Consider the following 17,057-nt stretch of genomic DNA (forward strand, 5'->3'; position numbering starts at 1 on the left):
TAGTTATCTTACATAATAAGGGATAAAGTTGAGTCAGTGGTAAAATAAGGCCACAATCCTGCAATTTGACCCACTACTGAGACTACGACTTGTGTGCAGGGCCCCGCTGACATCAATTACGCTCTCCAGAGATGCAAAGGTCCAGCTCACCAGGGTAAAGTGGAGCATCAGGGCCTACAATGGCAACACACTTGAGTTTTCATTATGTTTTGTGCTGAAAAAGTGAGCGCTAAGGCAGCATACCTTGAAGGGTTCAAAGGAAACACTGACTGAAAGGCACTACTGAAAATCACGGCAAATCATTCCCAGGTAAAGCAAAATAATGGCGTGCTAAAGCTGAAGGTAAGTCTGAGCAGTTATATTAGTTACTTACGGGTTAAAAAAAAGCAAACAAAAACCCTTTCTGATGTTAACTGCCATTAATCACATTTGGAACCTAGGAAACTCAAACCTTTGATTTTATTTTGAAGCCTAACATTTGAAATGATTGAAGTAATTATTTTAGTTCTACTTGTACTGCAAACCTCAGCTCTACAGTAACGATGTAGTCATTACCAGCACTTGAGTCATTTATAGAATACTAGCAACCCAGAGGCATTTAAATACTTAGAGAATCTAAATATTAAAAATATCATGGCAAAAAATAGTGGGCAGATGTGTGTATCTACATCCATATAATATTTATCAGGTAAGAATACTTCTACGCATAAATTTTGGTTGAACAAACAATATCACATGAATTTAACAGGCTCTCATCACCAATTATGTTACAGTTTGGTTTTGATTTTTAAAGGAAAAAAAACTAAGTATATTAGGTTAAAAGTAAAAAATTGTTTTGAATGATTATGTCTCAAAGCTAAAATCTGCTTCACCTTCACTTAGGAACTTCTTTTTACACTGAAAGTCAAAAGCAGCCCATCTATTCAGAAAAAAAATTAACATCATTATTAGGAGAGAGAATACACATATTTGATAACCTGAAAGAGACCTTCAAAACAGAGAAAACAGGAAGCACTACAAGAACATAGTAACAAAAAGGAGCTGTTCCAACAGGTAGTTGCTTTTTCTCTTTTCCAAATTTCTCCTCCATGCATTGGTAGATGCACTAAGGCAAGAAGAAGACTGATGGAAGGCACAAGACACTTTATAAAGAAAATATACTTTCACTGCATTAATGGATGTCCTTGCCAGAATCTTTATGAAGCTGTAAAAGAGCTGGAAGTGTTTCAGTGTGGTTATTTCACGAGAACAGTATGCCTTTCCAGCAGCGTAAATACTTGGTGAATGAAATGGATGCTTTTTATACACCTTTCCATCACTGTAAATTATTTCTGAAGGCAAACTGCCATTTGCAGGTAGTCTCCATTTAAACAACAACAGAAATGCATCATGGGGATGATGTAAAACATAACGAATCTAATGTCAATATTAGAGGAACTGAGAAAAAGGAAAACATGTATGTATTTATTGCCTGCTTCCACTTTGAGTAATATTGCATATTAATCAATTGTCCTATGAGGGGAAATGTGGGAAGGAGAACAAGAACAGAGTAAAGTCTCGGAAAGTGGTACCATGTGCTTCAAAAGGTGCTAGAAAAGCATCCCAAGCGAAAGCCTGGCTACCTGCTTGTGGAAAGTTTTAAACACTTGGCTTTCAAGGATGCCGAACACTGGCAACAGAGAGCAGTGATTCTGAATTCGCATACCTTTTTTTAGTATTTTTCATCCCCTGCTTTATATTAAGAGTTTGGAATGAAAACCAACTCTTGGTTAAAACGTCCATCAATTTCTGTCAGGTATTTCTCATTAAAAACCCGCGATGTCATTATGGGTAGAACACATTTATCACACCCATCAATTCAAATGACAAGCTGAGCACGACGGCCTAGGCTCTGTCTTACGGATATTTTGCCGCTGTCCATAAACACAAGCTGGCCTTAAAGCAGTCAGAAAATTCCAGAGGAGGCATCTCCAACAGGCCCGTTCGCAGTGGGGCTGTACCGAGCACCCTGGGTACGCACAGAGTGGGAGCACGAAAGCTAATTCCACAAAATTCCTACTTCGGATCAATAGCAGCGATGTATTTTAGAGCAAAGCGCCTCCTCTATCCATACGAGGCCCAGGACCCATTAAAATTATGTTGATAAAATGGGCTTCATCTCCTGCAGCTGCCCCTGGCTGGACATGGCAGAGAATTGATGACATCCTAAAATCCAAGACCATTATAACAACACTGATATCCCAAAGACAAAGAATAAAGCTGGCGGTTTGCTGACAACACAAATAGAAGGGTCTTTCAATTTTCTGGATGAAATTCAACCATGGTACCATCAAATGGCATAAAACTGCCTGGTAGTCCTGTTCTCTTAGTAATATGTGCAATTGTAGGTTTGAGGCTCTGTGGTGTATCCGTATCCTATAAAAGATTTGCATGTTGGTACTGGGTACACTTGAAGCAATGGAGTCCAGGCACATTAGATCTGTACTTATGCCGCTCTACAAGCCTGGAAAAGCTGTGTCTGCTGCTGCTGTCAAGGTGCAGCAGTGTTCAGAGAAAGGCACATCATTTTCCAGCTGTAAAGGGGTACAGTTTATTCAGAAAAAGCAGCATTTGATCCCTCAGGCTTTAAGTAGGAAATATGGATTTAATTTGTCATGAGATAAATTCTTACCTTGATCTAGTTCCTTGTCTGTTACTTGTCTCTCAAGCTGCTTCCTCAGTCTCTCATTAGTTTTTATGGAGTGTTCTAAACGTTGTCTCAGGATTCGAATTTCTTGCAGATGCTCCATTAATAACTCTAAATAAACCAAGAGACCACTTCTTGTTCAGCATAAATGATTGTATTCCTTTACACTATATACTCCTGTCAAATCTAATGTGTGTTAATACTAAAAAATGATACAGAGCTGTTCCAAATGGCAGATATTAAATATCAGACTCCACAACAGTCTTTTTCCATATAATGCCCAAACCTTGCATTTAGTAAAAACTCCTGTTCTACATTTTAACCAAAACAATGGTCTGGTTTTAAGGGTCTTTATATTTCTTCTTCCTACAAAACTGTAGTAGATAACAATTGTTCAAATTTTCCCTGATCCGGGAAATGAACCCAAAGTTCTGCAATGCAGCTTCACATTCAGGCTCGACACACCAACAGTACACATTTTTCCTTAGAACAATAGGAAGCTTAACACAGTAACTCAGGTACAAATTTGACTTTGACTTACACAATGCACGCCATAATAAATAAATCTGTTCGATCGAGTTTCATTACCGTACCTTTTCCTTCTTGCTTTGCCGTTCTACAATTTTTCTTCCATTGGCTGTAAGTTTCGGCTTTACTCAGGAACTTATCTGTTCGAACTGTCACTATCTTATTTGTCAGTTTATCCATGTCGTACACTCCTGGTTTACTCTGCAATATTTTTCTCTGGAACAGTACGTGCTATCTCAGCTATTAAATTTTCATCGCTGCCTATAACAAACTACTGCAAGCATCACTTGTGCTTAGCGAAACTATCCAGGTCAAACATGACACCACTTATTAATTATGCAGCACTTACAATTCTCAAGGAAACATAACGCTGGCTTTTATAAAATTAGAAAAATATCTCTTTTTCAGTGTAATAATCTCTTGACAATTGTCTATTTTCCCCTTATAACTTGTCTATTTAAAGACCGTCTGGAGTACTGTAAAAGATGATAGTCTAAAACAACAAAGACACAAACTATCATAGTTAATTTTGTTTCAAACGGGAGGTAGTTCAAATCCTTGTCATCTCTGCACGCCTTATTACTGAAACGGCAATGATTATGCAAGATACTGGAAAGCCGAAGCAGACAAACATTCTTCATTATTTCTTAATTAGTTCCCTTGTGTCTTATTTATCACATTTTCCCAATATCTAGTGAATCTTCCAGTGGGAAAAAAATTACCTGGGGGAAATTTGTTTGGCAGAAGTGCCAGCGTGCCATGCTGTCCTTCCAGGTCAGGCCTGTGCTCAGGTGATCCAAGGGACGACTTTTCTGACAAATCAAAGTCAGACAAGCTATGAAGAGCAGATGTTACAGGCGATTCATCCTTCAGTTGCTGGTACATCGTGGTGTTCTTCTCATTATCCCTTTTGTGCCAAACAAAACATTTTAAAATGTAAAAATGATTGTTTTGGCAGCAAGAACAGAGAGCACAGTGTCAAATTTACAGGACACAGGTAAAGCAAGTGAATTAATGCGACAGAACATGACAAACCACTGCCCATCACAGGTAGATATTACGACTGAGGTGGGGAAAAAAAGCCTTTGTGGTTTTTTTTTTAATGGATATTTTATTAACAAAATGGATATTAATGAAACAGGCAACATAAGCAAAACCCTCCCAAAAAGCAAAATAGTGGAAGTTGTGCTACAAAATATGGGGCATCCTTGTCAACTGACCAAACAACCATATGTTTGATAAACATTCGATTGCACTCTTACCTTTGAGCTAATTCATAAAGTATAGTACCTTCTGTACCTATTGATTCTCCTGCAAAGCAGAAATATTGGATTAAAAACAGATGTTAAGAATTATAATTTTTTCCCCCACCGTCTTCAACTATTTAAATACAGAATGGTAAATTAATGAGAATTTAGAGAAGTCAACAGATACTCAACACACTGTGTATTAATGTCAAATGCTGTACATGAGCAAAATTATTTATAGCCCAGCAACAAAGCAATAGCTTTCTCCGGAGTTCAAAAAAATAACTACATACCACAGGTACCAGATTTCACAGCCGTGGTGTTTTAGTTAGCATACAGATGAAAAATATTATGCTAGATGGCACAAGGATTAGGTGTACATTAGGTGCCATTGCTTCTTCAATAAAAATCGTATAAAAACAATTCCATCTGACTTGGATTTTGTCCACCCAGAGTCAGGCTAACCAATTTTCCTTAATAAAAGGGCACACGCAGGATTTTGCCTGCCATATTCTCAGTGGTACAGTGTGTCGGCACGAGCACAATTCAGTGCAAGAGACCTGGACTAATATGAATAAGGAAATAAGAGTTTCCTGGTGTCACCTTGACTCCCCATATTTTAAAATTTTTGTGCAATTAAGCAAAAGTGGCAGGCGAGAGTTGCACAGCTGAAATTTCAGGGGAATGAACTGAAGGTCAGGATGGAAATGCAGAGACGGTTGTTTATGCTGCTTCTTTACAGTCGATTCTTAGTACGCTGGATGTTCTTTATAACCCTACAAACATCATTTTATTTTAATGTGTGATTCAATGCAACACCATTGTGTTAGATATATTGAATTGTCTCGGTTGTCACTGACTTTTCATAGTATATAGGATACCATCTGTTGGTTTGGGGATTTTTTAAAGGCATTTAATGTTTATTCACCACACAGTCTTCTCATTTGTAATGCCAGGAATCTCTGTAGCCACCGACATCATTGAATACACTCAATCTTTTATTACAGCGCTCTGACACACTTGCCATAATACCTTTTTCTCATACACAACTCCTTTATATGAGCAATCGAAACTGCAACATGCTGCCACTATCTTTAATGAAAGGCAGAATACAGATCATTACTTGGCTGGGCCCTGCATGTTTCTGCACAAAGGATCTTCTAGAGCCAATTTCAGGAAGACGTAGGGGTCAAGGTCCCTATTTCAGGCCACCACAAGTATTTCTCTGAAGATGCTGGTTTTGCAGCTGTATTACCAGTAGTTTGGGTCAGAAAGAGCAATGCTTGCAATAGGAAAAGGTCTGTCTTTGCCAGATTTCACTCATATTAGTATCTCTTTTCCAGTGCTTCGCTGCTAACTTTCTTCGAAGTACAGACCAAAGGCAATATGCGTGATATGCTCTTCCTTCAGGTGACAAAGGTCGATTTTGATGCTCATTTTACAAAACATGGTTGCATTTTAACTCTGTTACGGAAGATAGCATGCTATTCTTAACCAGCTAGACTGTTTGGCAGCAAGATGCAGGTCTCTCAGGAAAATAATTAGAAATATCAGGAATAATATGGCCTCTGATAGGGTCCCGATTCTTAAACATTTAAGGCTTTGCCTTTCCAAGGTAATGTTTTGCTAAACAATAGCTGGGAGAACTGGGATAAACAGTCAAAGGACAAGAGCATTTTCAGATTTGAAACCCTTTGGATGGGTTTCTCCATAAAGTCTACGGCTCTTTTTTTTTTTTGGTGCATCCAGTGACAGATGATTTTACACCTGCATACAATTTAAATGGTGTTATTTGTACAGGAGTATCAATAATGTGCGAATCAGCATGGTTTTATCTTCCAACTGTCCAATGCAGGATTCCTTGCAGTTTCTTTAAAGGCACTGGCCATAGAAAATTTCCCAGATGGACTGCTATGTGATAATTCCTTCTTTCACTCTAAAAGCACAGCCCAAATGTCTGCACTACATTTACCCTTCTTACAAGCGCTTGCACTTTAGGGGAAAAGCTTCTGGAATCTGTAATTTTTTCTTTTTAGTTAAACATCGATTGTGTTAAAAACCAACTGTGAACCATGCCCATGTGAACCCTTCAATGGAGAAATCCGGTGCTTGAGCTCAACAAAGTCAGCTGGGCTGTTTCCTGAAATACAAAATCCTTAAGCCTGCTTGTAACTAAACTTTTACTAAACTATAACCACCATATTTTGAACAGTTAAAATATGCACGTGCTAAGATAACTCAAAATGGAAGGTGTCAATATAGAGGACAACTACAAAAGTAAAATCAAGCCTTGTTTGAGCACTAAAATTTTACCTTCCAAGACAGTCCTCCCTAAAATCATTTAAAAGCAACCAAGAGGAAGCAAGGCTTCCTTTTCACTAAAAAGAAAAAAAGTAAACAAACAAACCTTCAAATTTCAAGAACATTAATGTATCTCTGACAATAAGCACAAAATTCTGCTACTTACCATACAGGAATTTCCTTTCTAGCTTCTCAAACAAGAGCACACTTTGATTCAGCTGTTCACGGAAGCCTTCAGCAACATAATAATCTACATCACTGGCCTGAAGCAGTTCCTCAAAAGCTTTAATAAGGTTCGTCAGATGCTGATGGTAGGCGACACAGGCACTGCAGATCTCTTTAGTTTGCTGGTGTTGAAAGGAGAGTTCTTGAGCTTGTGAATGAACTAATGAATCACACCTGAGAAAATGAAATGATCTTTAAAGTAATTTTCTGACCATAAATAACATTTAAATATAAATAAAAAGTGAATTAAATTTATATTCCTAAGCTATAATTTTATGTGACTCAATTTTATTTTAAAATGCTTTTACAGCCACAATGAGAAATGTATTGTCTCTAACTGTTGAGCTTTGTACTTATGGGCATAACTTGTGGGTTATTATCCTTCATTTAGCTGCTTCATTTGTAAGATGGGCAGAAACTAAAGTGATGACTTGTTTTCTGCTTGGAAATAACCTGATGGCAGACAAAGGTGCCAAACAGAAGTAAATAAGAGTGAATACACGAAAATAATTCTTAAGAATACACATGATTTTCCTCACTGGTTGGTTTTTCTTGGTGTTGTTTGTGTGTTTGTTTTTAATTCCCTATAGAAGAACCACTGGAGCTGTCCCTTCTTCTGAAACTTTATGTATTTCCTGCCAGGAGCACAATATTGGACTTTCTGAGCTGATGGTTTCACCCAGCCTGAAAATTCTGCCTGTCTCTGTATGTTTATTACCAGAGACATGACCATGATAACCACTGTAGTGTCCAAACTCTTGTACTCCACATGCCAGGATATAAATATCTATTCAGACCAACTGAATTTATTCTGCACTCGCAAACACAGACATCCCCTTTTTACTACCAATGTCTGTATCAGAGATAGACTTATTTCTACAGAATTGTGCATTAGTGGAAAGAAAAAGGGAGAGGATCTGAAAAGCTGCAAAGGATCAAACAATACACAGGGCATAAACAAAATCTCTGACAGTGTGGGTTGTTACAGAATTTTTATTGTCATTTGTATAGAAATGCATAACTCATTCTGGGGTCTGTCACTTGTGACTCTTGCCGTTGTCCAAGACAGTGGCCATAAAAACTTTACAGCGATCCATACTGTCTCATTCCTAAATTTACACACTTAGACCTTCTTTTGCAAAATGGATGAGGTATATTTTCAAGGTATGTAAATTTATATGTACTGTGGAGCATGACTGTATTTTATAGCAGTAATACTAAGAGATTTACAATAGTCCATGTTGGTGGTTGCTCCGTGTCTCCAAATATTTCTACTCAAGGATTCTGAAGAAAGCCAACAGGCCAAATATCTTTTTGTTTTACCTCCTGCCATTCTACAGGCCCTCGGGACAATAATGAAATTAGAGGGGGAAAAAACAGGGATGGCGGTGGAAGTTAGAAAAATATTTCCTCTTATGGGACCCTATTTGATGTCTGTGATTTGTACATATTCTAGCCAAAATGCTGCCTCCAGTCTTGTCACACATAAACCAAGACTGACACTTCCCAGCCTCCCGTAAATGATTTTCCAGGTTATGAGCTTATGCTATAAAATTTCATTCATTCATTTATATATATATCTACTTTCGCATCCTTCAAAGGAAGGCATTACAGCACTCAACTGCAAAACAACTTCTAACTAGAATGTAAACTTATTTTATCCATCGAGTCTGGTCACACTCAGAGAAGGACCAGCATGTATCTGTCAGTTGTCCACACAAACATCTCAAATGAGATGCTCCATTTTCTTACACTTGTTACATGAAAAAAACCTGAGCGATGCAAAAGCATAATACTTTGAGTACTGAGGTCAGCCCGTCTCAGAGTAACCTGGGGAGACGTGACCTTGCTCAAGAGAGGATGTTGTGCAGCAAAGAGTCGTGGACCTGAGGTGTGGGGAGAGACACGGGTGTCTGCACAGAATTGTCACAGAGGATGATACGAGCTTATCAGGAGCAGTTCTGTTGCAGGAGAAATCCTGGTTTGTACTTCAAGGCATCTTTTAACTAACTGTTTCAGTTGCTCTATGTTAATGTTAGTGAAATTCAGCCTTTACTGTAACAACATGCTCCTATGTGAATAAAATTATCTTCATATTACCTCCCTATGTTATTTGCTATTGCTGTTTACAAAAAGGAACCTGAAACAGTAATAGCTTTACTCACTTGGATGGTGATGTTTCTCTCAGTTTGTTCTGAAGATGATACAATTCATCGAGATGCATATTTGCAATTTGCTCTTTTTCAAGTTCCGCCTCATTTGCTGACAGCAGTTCCTTAAGGTTTTGTGCTGTCCATGTATTGGGTGCTTTTGAAGACTCTGAATTCCTGTTTTCAGTGTGGAGTTCGTAATCCATCAACTGATGTACACTAGGAAGTGTTTTGATTTCTTGCATAGTTGTATGTTGCACTTGTGTACCATGTCTTTCTGCAGGCAAGGCTGTGTCACTCAAAACTATATTGGAAAAATCGCTCGATAAAAGCTGGTCAGAGGTCTGTAAATTAAACATGAACATTTTGTACTTTTCAAGCTCAGACTTCATATTCTTAATTCTTCGTTTCAGTTCTTCTGTATCATCTATGACTTCACAGTCATCAAGTGCATCCGTACTTATTACACTCGATTTGAGAGAACGTAGGCACTTGGAACCTGGATATGAGGTGGCCGAGTCAACGTCCTCGTGTTCCACGGAATAAAACTCTTCATTTATCTCTTTTAATGAATGCTGGATGTTCATGTTGCAAATGTTATGATGATTTTGCATTTCTGAAAAACAAGAGGCTTGCGTGTGAATATTAATATTACTTTATCTGACATTCTGTTCTTAACAGCACTAGAACGAATTAATTTACTTCTATAACAACAGAATAAAAATGCAGAATAATTACAAACTATACAATATTAGTTTTGAACCTCTGACTTCTTTCTATGATTTGCCCATTAATTCAACTTGCACAGCAAATGTTTCAAACCCCTTATCACCTTTCAGATAACAATACTCTTTTCCCCAATGACTGAACATGACTTTTGCTATATGCAGTCCTGAATCAGATACCGATGAAGCGACAAAGGTGATAACCACAAATATAAGGCACTGCGAGTTAAAAGTAGACTCTATGACTTTACATTGTTCTTCCTAAAACTTCTAATTAAATATTCTTTTTCTCCTCGCTTCAAAAATCTATACAAAACAAATTGGAGCATGAAGACAGTGGCATTTTAGAAAGATTATCAACAAAATAGTAAAATTTGAAAAGAGGGCTTTAATAACTTCTTTTTAAAATGTGTTCTAAACAAAATCCATAGAAATGATCGGTGTTAAAGGTTTTACTGCCAGTCATTTGGTATGCACAGCACATCCCTTAGTTGACTTTGCCATTCATAAGTAATGCAATCACCCCAGACTCAGACCAATAAAAGCTATATATTCCTACATATATTCTATGTTTATAGTTCTGTGTATGTCAAGAGCTGTATGTGCAAGTACCTAAGAAAATAGTTATTTTCTGGATACCAGTAAATTAAATTTTCCCCTTCTATTAGTTCTGCAAAAGATCACTACGAATTAGAACCTCCCTTTTGGGAGTCATTCATTGATCTTGCAGAGGTCTTAATACTTTCAAATAGGTTTCCATGGAGAATTCGAATGCCCAGCTTCAAGTTCTAAATCAGTACAAAATCTTGGAGGGGGGGCAGCTGTATAGGAAGGACCAAGTCAAGCCCAAATACAAAAGAATAAAACCAAATATAACCTAAAAGCCGGGAAAAAAATGAAGCTTCGATACAGGGATATCAACACATATGAAATGAAGGTGAGATGATGCTCTCTGCAGCACACACATCGCTGCACACCATTATGTGTCATTCCGAGGGTGACAGAATCATGGGACAGAAACACTTCCATTGTGTGTGAATTCAAGAAGACACATTGAATAAGAGAATGTGACACTCAAGTTCCTTCGCTTCTCCTTCCCTGGCAGCGGCTGCTGCAGGAACACACGTCACAGGAGGTTGGGGACTAAGATGGACAAAACCCCAGATAACTAATGAACTCTTCAACTCCGCAATTCTGATTTCACACAAAGAAATATTTCTGATTATAATACTGGTTATACTTGTTAACAAAACACTGTCCTTTAATTAAAGGAGAACTAATAAGCTCTCTGTGCATATATGTGTCCACACGCACATAGGGCACCCATAAAGCACAATCCTGCAAACCAACCGACTGGCTTCAATGGAACTACTTATGCAAATAAAATTAATGATGTGACAAAGGATTGCAAAATTGGCCATATCCTCTGTAGTCTACATGTGACATGTTAACCAGATTATTCAAGCCCTCCTGAAAAAGACTAATGGATGATGCAGAAACACGTAATGCACAGTATTAAGCCTATTTACATTTTCATTAAACGATTCCATTAGGTTTCAAGCTAGTTGAATGCCTTCAAATAATTCAGATAAGCAAAATTCTATCATCAAATTGCTTCATTCCAATAGTTCATAACTAGATGCAGAAGTAATAAGTAACAAACATTTAATTCAGAGAAGAGTTCAGAAGTGAGGACATTAGCAATAGAGATCAGAGTTAGGCATACAACTCATTATTTTTACTGGAAATGAGACTCATAAATCCCTGTGGCCCTTCTGAAAGCATAACCCTTAAAAGACCGACTTGGATTCTTAGAGAAATTAATCCATACTAGCTAAAAAAACCCAAGATTTAAAATACACAAATAATGGCAAGGGAGACAATTACCTCCAGTATTTTATAATTTTGTGCAATTCAGAAGAACCTAGACCTTTTTTTTTTTTTGTACTATACCATATAAATGTTCTACCTTGATAGTTTTGCTGATTTTTGTCCATCATATATTCATTCTTGTCCCCTGTACCCAGATCAACACTTTGCAACTCCACCTGGACGTCACTATGTTCCAGTTTGTGCAACGAGTCAACTGGTGAACAGTGGGGGAAAATAAACCAGAAGTCAGTAGGTGACTGAAAAAATTAAGTAGGGATAGTTAAAAAAGAACGAAACAAAAAAAATCCCAAAAAACCCCCCACCCCATGAATCCAAACTTGGTTCTCTGACAGTTTGGAACAGGAAAATTATTTAAGGAAGACAAACTATTGAAAATGACATTACTGGTCATGCAAAGCAGCGTTTGTACATACTTTTAAAATACCTGAACTATTTATAAGGATAACTAGTAAGAATGTGAATTGAAAGGCTTCCTATCAAGAAATGAAGATAAACATTTGCAAGTCACCTTTGTAATGTAACAGTTAATCAATTCTTAGTGCATTTTTAAATGCTTTATCTTAAGCTTAGAGAAAAGGCTAAAAAGTTTCTCCAATCTGAGCATTGATCATACACTAATCCTCTGCAATCTCCTATCACATCAGGTCTCAGAATTCCTCCGTTTGCAGCACAGCTGTTATCCGGGGTGAAGAAATCCATGTGGAAAGGAAAGCACAGACTGCAGTGCTCATCGGTTCTGATTCATTTCAGGATCCAATTCAACATACAGCCCTTCTCAGAATTCTCCGTGGATTTTGCACCTACCAAAATTAATTGCTATAGTCCTACCAACTGGAGTATTTGCAACAAGGTTGTTCTATACCTGTCCCTTGCCACGACAACGTTCTCATTAACAACAAAGCCTCTGCAACCTCCGCCCTTGACAGCGGCTCACTTGCTATCTGATCAAATCTTGTTTCTTATGTTTACATCTCCCCTCTCCCTCACCTATCCTTTACATCCCTACTCCGTTTTCAATCTAACTGCTAAATGCATGTTGTTTTTACCACTCCAAATCTTTATACGATACCCACTGTTCCTGGCTTCACATTCATCATACTTTGCTGATCCAGGTACTTTGTCAGCACCTGAGTTTAAATCAACCCAGGCATGCTGCAAACAGACATGGATGACTTGACTGATCAGAGGAATATTGGAAAAACTTATTTATGCAGCATAAACAAATACAGTATTTTTATTCTCTTCTGTCTCCATTACGGACAGTTTTCATTAGACTTGGCATCCTATAAAGGAAATTTTTCATTTACCTAAACATTGACATATACATGCGCATATGTGGGCACTCTGTGAAACCGTCATTTATTATATACTTTATGCCATGTATACAAAGCACTTTCTGTTCCATACAAAGCTGTTTTACACTCTAGCATCAAAGATTAAAAAAAAAAGTGTTTTTCAAGATCTGTATTTGCCTACCCCAAACAAATTAAGATTAAGCAGCATTGTAGCTGTGTAAAAAATGATCTGTTTTTATTTTCTGCTACAAGGAAAGAAGCCACTATTTCGAGCAGCATTACAAGTCATTGTGTCTGCTCTTTATCTACCTCTCACTGATGTGCTTTCCTGTGCAGGCTCTTCTTGCAGGTTTTCAGTTACAGACTCATTCGATACCAAACTCTCAAATTGTTTGGTTTGTACTTCACACGCTTTCGGACCTTCATTAGTTTGTAGTTTGGAATCTGACTTCTGCGTGCGGGAGTTCAAAGGCACATTTCCTAATGATCTGCGTGATTTTAAGAGAACAGGCAGACGGGACTTCTTGGGCAGGTAAGTAGAACCAGTCTGAAAAAGGGATGGAATAAAACAGAGAGTTGGTAACTCGCATGTAACAGTCGAGCAAAAGAAATAGAAATGAATATTCCAGGAAAAATAAACATTTTCCAGTAAGATCAGTAAGCTGTCACATTAAATAGTTTTGAAAATATGATCACAATACCCTTGCAATGTGGAAAACAAACATTCAGAGAGAAAAAACCAAACGATCGCACTGGTTCGATACTCTGTAAGTGCTGCTTACGCATCCACAGCCACACAGTGAACGGTTTCCAGTTCATGAAGCAAGACAGCAAATTCACCATCGACTGGCAAAGGCTTTTAATCAGTAGGTGTATTAGTTAACCCTGAATGTGTGTATGCCCTAAGAAAATAGCTTCTCACCCAAACTGACCTCACTAACTGCTACTTCCCAGTCTCCTGATTTATATCATAAATGCTCAGTAACTGTTTCCCCCCTTTTTTTTTTTTAAATTGAAGATCCTCCTAATTTTTCACAAATTCCTGAACATATTTTGCTTTCTTCCTTTTGCCTCCATCCAACAGGCCCTACTTCATACCAGCCTCTTTCACGCCTTTGAGCAAATCGACATAACTTCGCATCAGCCACAGAGGAAATTTATTCTGCCATAGAGAAATTCCTTATGAACAAGAGCAGCTTCTTCACCCATACACTCTATAAATTGCTTCCGCATGATTCCCATTTCCTGCTGTAACAGATATCCCATCATTGGAGTTGGGGGAGGAAGTTAAATTTCTTAAGTCACTACATTTTAACCTCTCGCCTTTTGAAGACTGCATAAAATAAACGTGTCCTTGTTTAAACCACAGAGCATAAAATAGTGCTATCGCCAAAAAGATAAAAACGCGCTATATGCTGATGAAAGTTATGGAATTGTGTGTAATAATAACAAAAATCAATAATGGCATGTTTGGATAGATTCAGTTAGGTTTTTTTGCTGTTCATTTGCTCCACTAGAGTCATAAGTTCTGTAATTTCTTTTACCACCCAGTGTATTCTGAAATACCTTTCCACATTCATTTCGTAGCAATTATACTCCTTACACAATTTAAAATAATAAAAAGCAAGTTCTATTTTCCTAATGACATACTCAATTTCTTTCATACATACATGAATACAATATAATTTGGAGGCTGAGAAATAAATCCAGGCGGGATGAACTTCCTGCTAGTTTTACTAAACTGCGCTAATAACGTTGAACAATTTCCAGCTGTCTGAGGGCTGTTGTCCAGACACATATGTCACCCAGATTACCCAAAGTCCAGTCCAGCTGGCTACACAAAATTACTTATAAAAGCCATTCAGAAGCAGAAGATACACCGCATTAGTACGAACAAGATGCTTTTAACGCAATGGACTCAGGGATTGCACTGAGGTTACAACTGATTAAACTAGAGAGGAATCTGGAAAGCGCTGAATCAAAGCAGTATACGGAAACTCGATGGAAACAAAAACTTGAAAAAACGAGAACTGCAGAAAGAACTCGAGGTATGAGAGATTATTCTTCATTCCTGAGAAGTAAAACCAGCAACTCCAAGAGATCGTTAGTGTTGTTAAGCAAGTCATCACAAGCAGATCTTCATTACCAGACCAGGTCCTCAAACCCCTTCCCCATCTTCACTCTTCCTGCCAATAAGGAAAACTTTAAAACTATGAACGTACCTGAAGATACTCTGATAGATTTTGGTTACATGTAAATGTTCAGTGAAACAAGACAAAATTTTTGTGAGTTACTTAGGTTTTGATTTTTCAAGCGTATCAGAACCTATTGCTAAGACTGGCACGAATTTTCTAGGGCACTTGCCAGGGACCAACCACACATACCAAAATCTTTTCCTTAAAAACCTGAACTATACAAAATGTTTATGCCTGTACAGAACAAAGGCTTATCAACATCTCCTGGTTTACAAGGCCCTTCCTTCAGAAAAATGCACCCAACAGGAACAAGTCAGAATAAAAATGAGTTGTTCCCAATTGCTGGCTCACAGAAATCTCTTGATGACTGAAGTCATGGAAGCTGCTCTTTGCAGAAGGTGCTACAACGTTCTCTATCAGCAATGCAAAAAATCAAAAGCAATAGTCTCCTTGTCTGCAAGAGGGAAGATCTTCAAAGAGTTTTCAACTTCGCTTCTCTAACTGCTACTAAAACAATACAGATGAAGCCTTTAGCAGACACTTGTTTTCCCACCTCTTTGGTTGGGATCACAGACTGTCTGCAAACAAACGGCTTGAAAACTTATCTGGCAAAAGCAAATTACGTCTGTACTCACAAAAGGGATTCTGTGCACTGAGGTTCCAAAGAAACACGAAGAGCTGAGCCCCAGTTTTATAGAGCGCTACTGGTCATATTCTCGAAAAGCAAGACACAATGATAAGATGTTAATAAAAGCACAGAATTAAGATTCGAATTTGTTGAAATCTGCCATTGACTCTTCACCCGCCTGCTCTCAGACTTCATGCAAATCTTCAGTTCTGTAGAGCTCATTTGCCATTTAGACTTAATAAGCTTTCAGTTCAGAAGACTCTGGTTCTGAACTTTATTAACATCTATGCAGAGATATAAGGTACTACATATTCAGACCATTATGTTAGAAACAATCTCTTTTTCCAAAAGCTATAATATTTACTAGTATCCAGTCCCGGTGAGGATTGAAATTCAATTAATTACTGTTCTAAAGCACACTGAAGTATGCGATGAAAAGCTCTGAACATTAAGAACAATTATCTAAAATATATTTGGGTTACATCTCTTTTTCTAATTTTTAAAATTACACAAAAGCAAGACTTAATATTAGAAATGAAACGTATTTTTCTCTTTTATACATCTATTCCCCAAGTACCCAAAAAAGAATTTTAAATAAACTTACTTCATTTGCTCTCCTTTTATAAAAAAGTCTTTCATGCTGTTCACCCTCCTTATACACATTTTCTTGCTGATGTTCTCTTTCTGCATTTAATCTTGAATATTTTGGCTTTTCTTCTGAGGCTCCTTTTTTGCCTTCATGTTTGAATCTCATGACATTACCCTCTAAAGTCATTGTTTGTGTAGCTGCATCTTTCAATTCCGCTTTCAACAACTCTATATCCTTATTAATCTGTGGCACTGCATCCAGATAAAGCTTCTCTTTCCCATCAAAAGTTGATTTCAATTCTACTTGCTGCTTTAAGAATTTATTGACCTGCTTGAAATGTTTGAGTTCAGCTCTTAGTTGAATAATCATTTGCCTGAGATCTTTTTCATCCTTTTTCTCTATATCTTCACTTGAACATTCTTCCTCAGTTGTGTTCAGATGATCTAACAGTTCATTTACAATTTTCATTTGTTCTTGTCTGCTATACTCAGAAGAAAGAAGAGGCATGAATTTTGATCTTTATTTAAGCAAACACGAATACATTCTAAGAAACTCTTTTGCAGTGTCTTGACTTACTTGAAATTCCCAGGAGATT

General features: G+C 37.6%; 1 protein-coding gene across 1 annotated transcript in view; it reads right to left on the minus strand.

Annotated features, from left to right (window-relative positions):
• CDK5RAP2 (CDK5 regulatory subunit associated protein 2) overlaps window positions 1-17,057 on the minus strand; it is a 75,725-nt gene that overhangs the window by 14,920 nt on the left and 43,748 nt on the right. The window contains exons 22-29 of the mRNA XM_065648579.1: window positions 16,478-16,943; window positions 13,360-13,597; window positions 11,832-11,948; window positions 9,153-9,753; window positions 6,929-7,161; window positions 4,477-4,525; window positions 3,937-4,121; window positions 2,672-2,797 (exon numbers count right to left, since the gene is read on the minus strand). Of these exons, the coding sequence (XP_065504651.1) occupies window positions 2,672-2,797; window positions 3,937-4,121; window positions 4,477-4,525; window positions 6,929-7,161; window positions 9,153-9,753; window positions 11,832-11,948; window positions 13,360-13,597; window positions 16,478-16,943 (2,015 nt within the window). The remainder of the gene's footprint in view (window positions 1-2,671; window positions 2,798-3,936; window positions 4,122-4,476; window positions 4,526-6,928; window positions 7,162-9,152; window positions 9,754-11,831; window positions 11,949-13,359; window positions 13,598-16,477; window positions 16,944-17,057) is intronic.

Source organism: Caloenas nicobarica, chromosome 19 (assembly GCF_036013445.1).
Source record: "Caloenas nicobarica isolate bCalNic1 chromosome 19, bCalNic1.hap1, whole genome shotgun sequence".
Taxonomy (NCBI): Eukaryota; Metazoa; Chordata; class Aves; order Columbiformes; family Columbidae; genus Caloenas; species Caloenas nicobarica.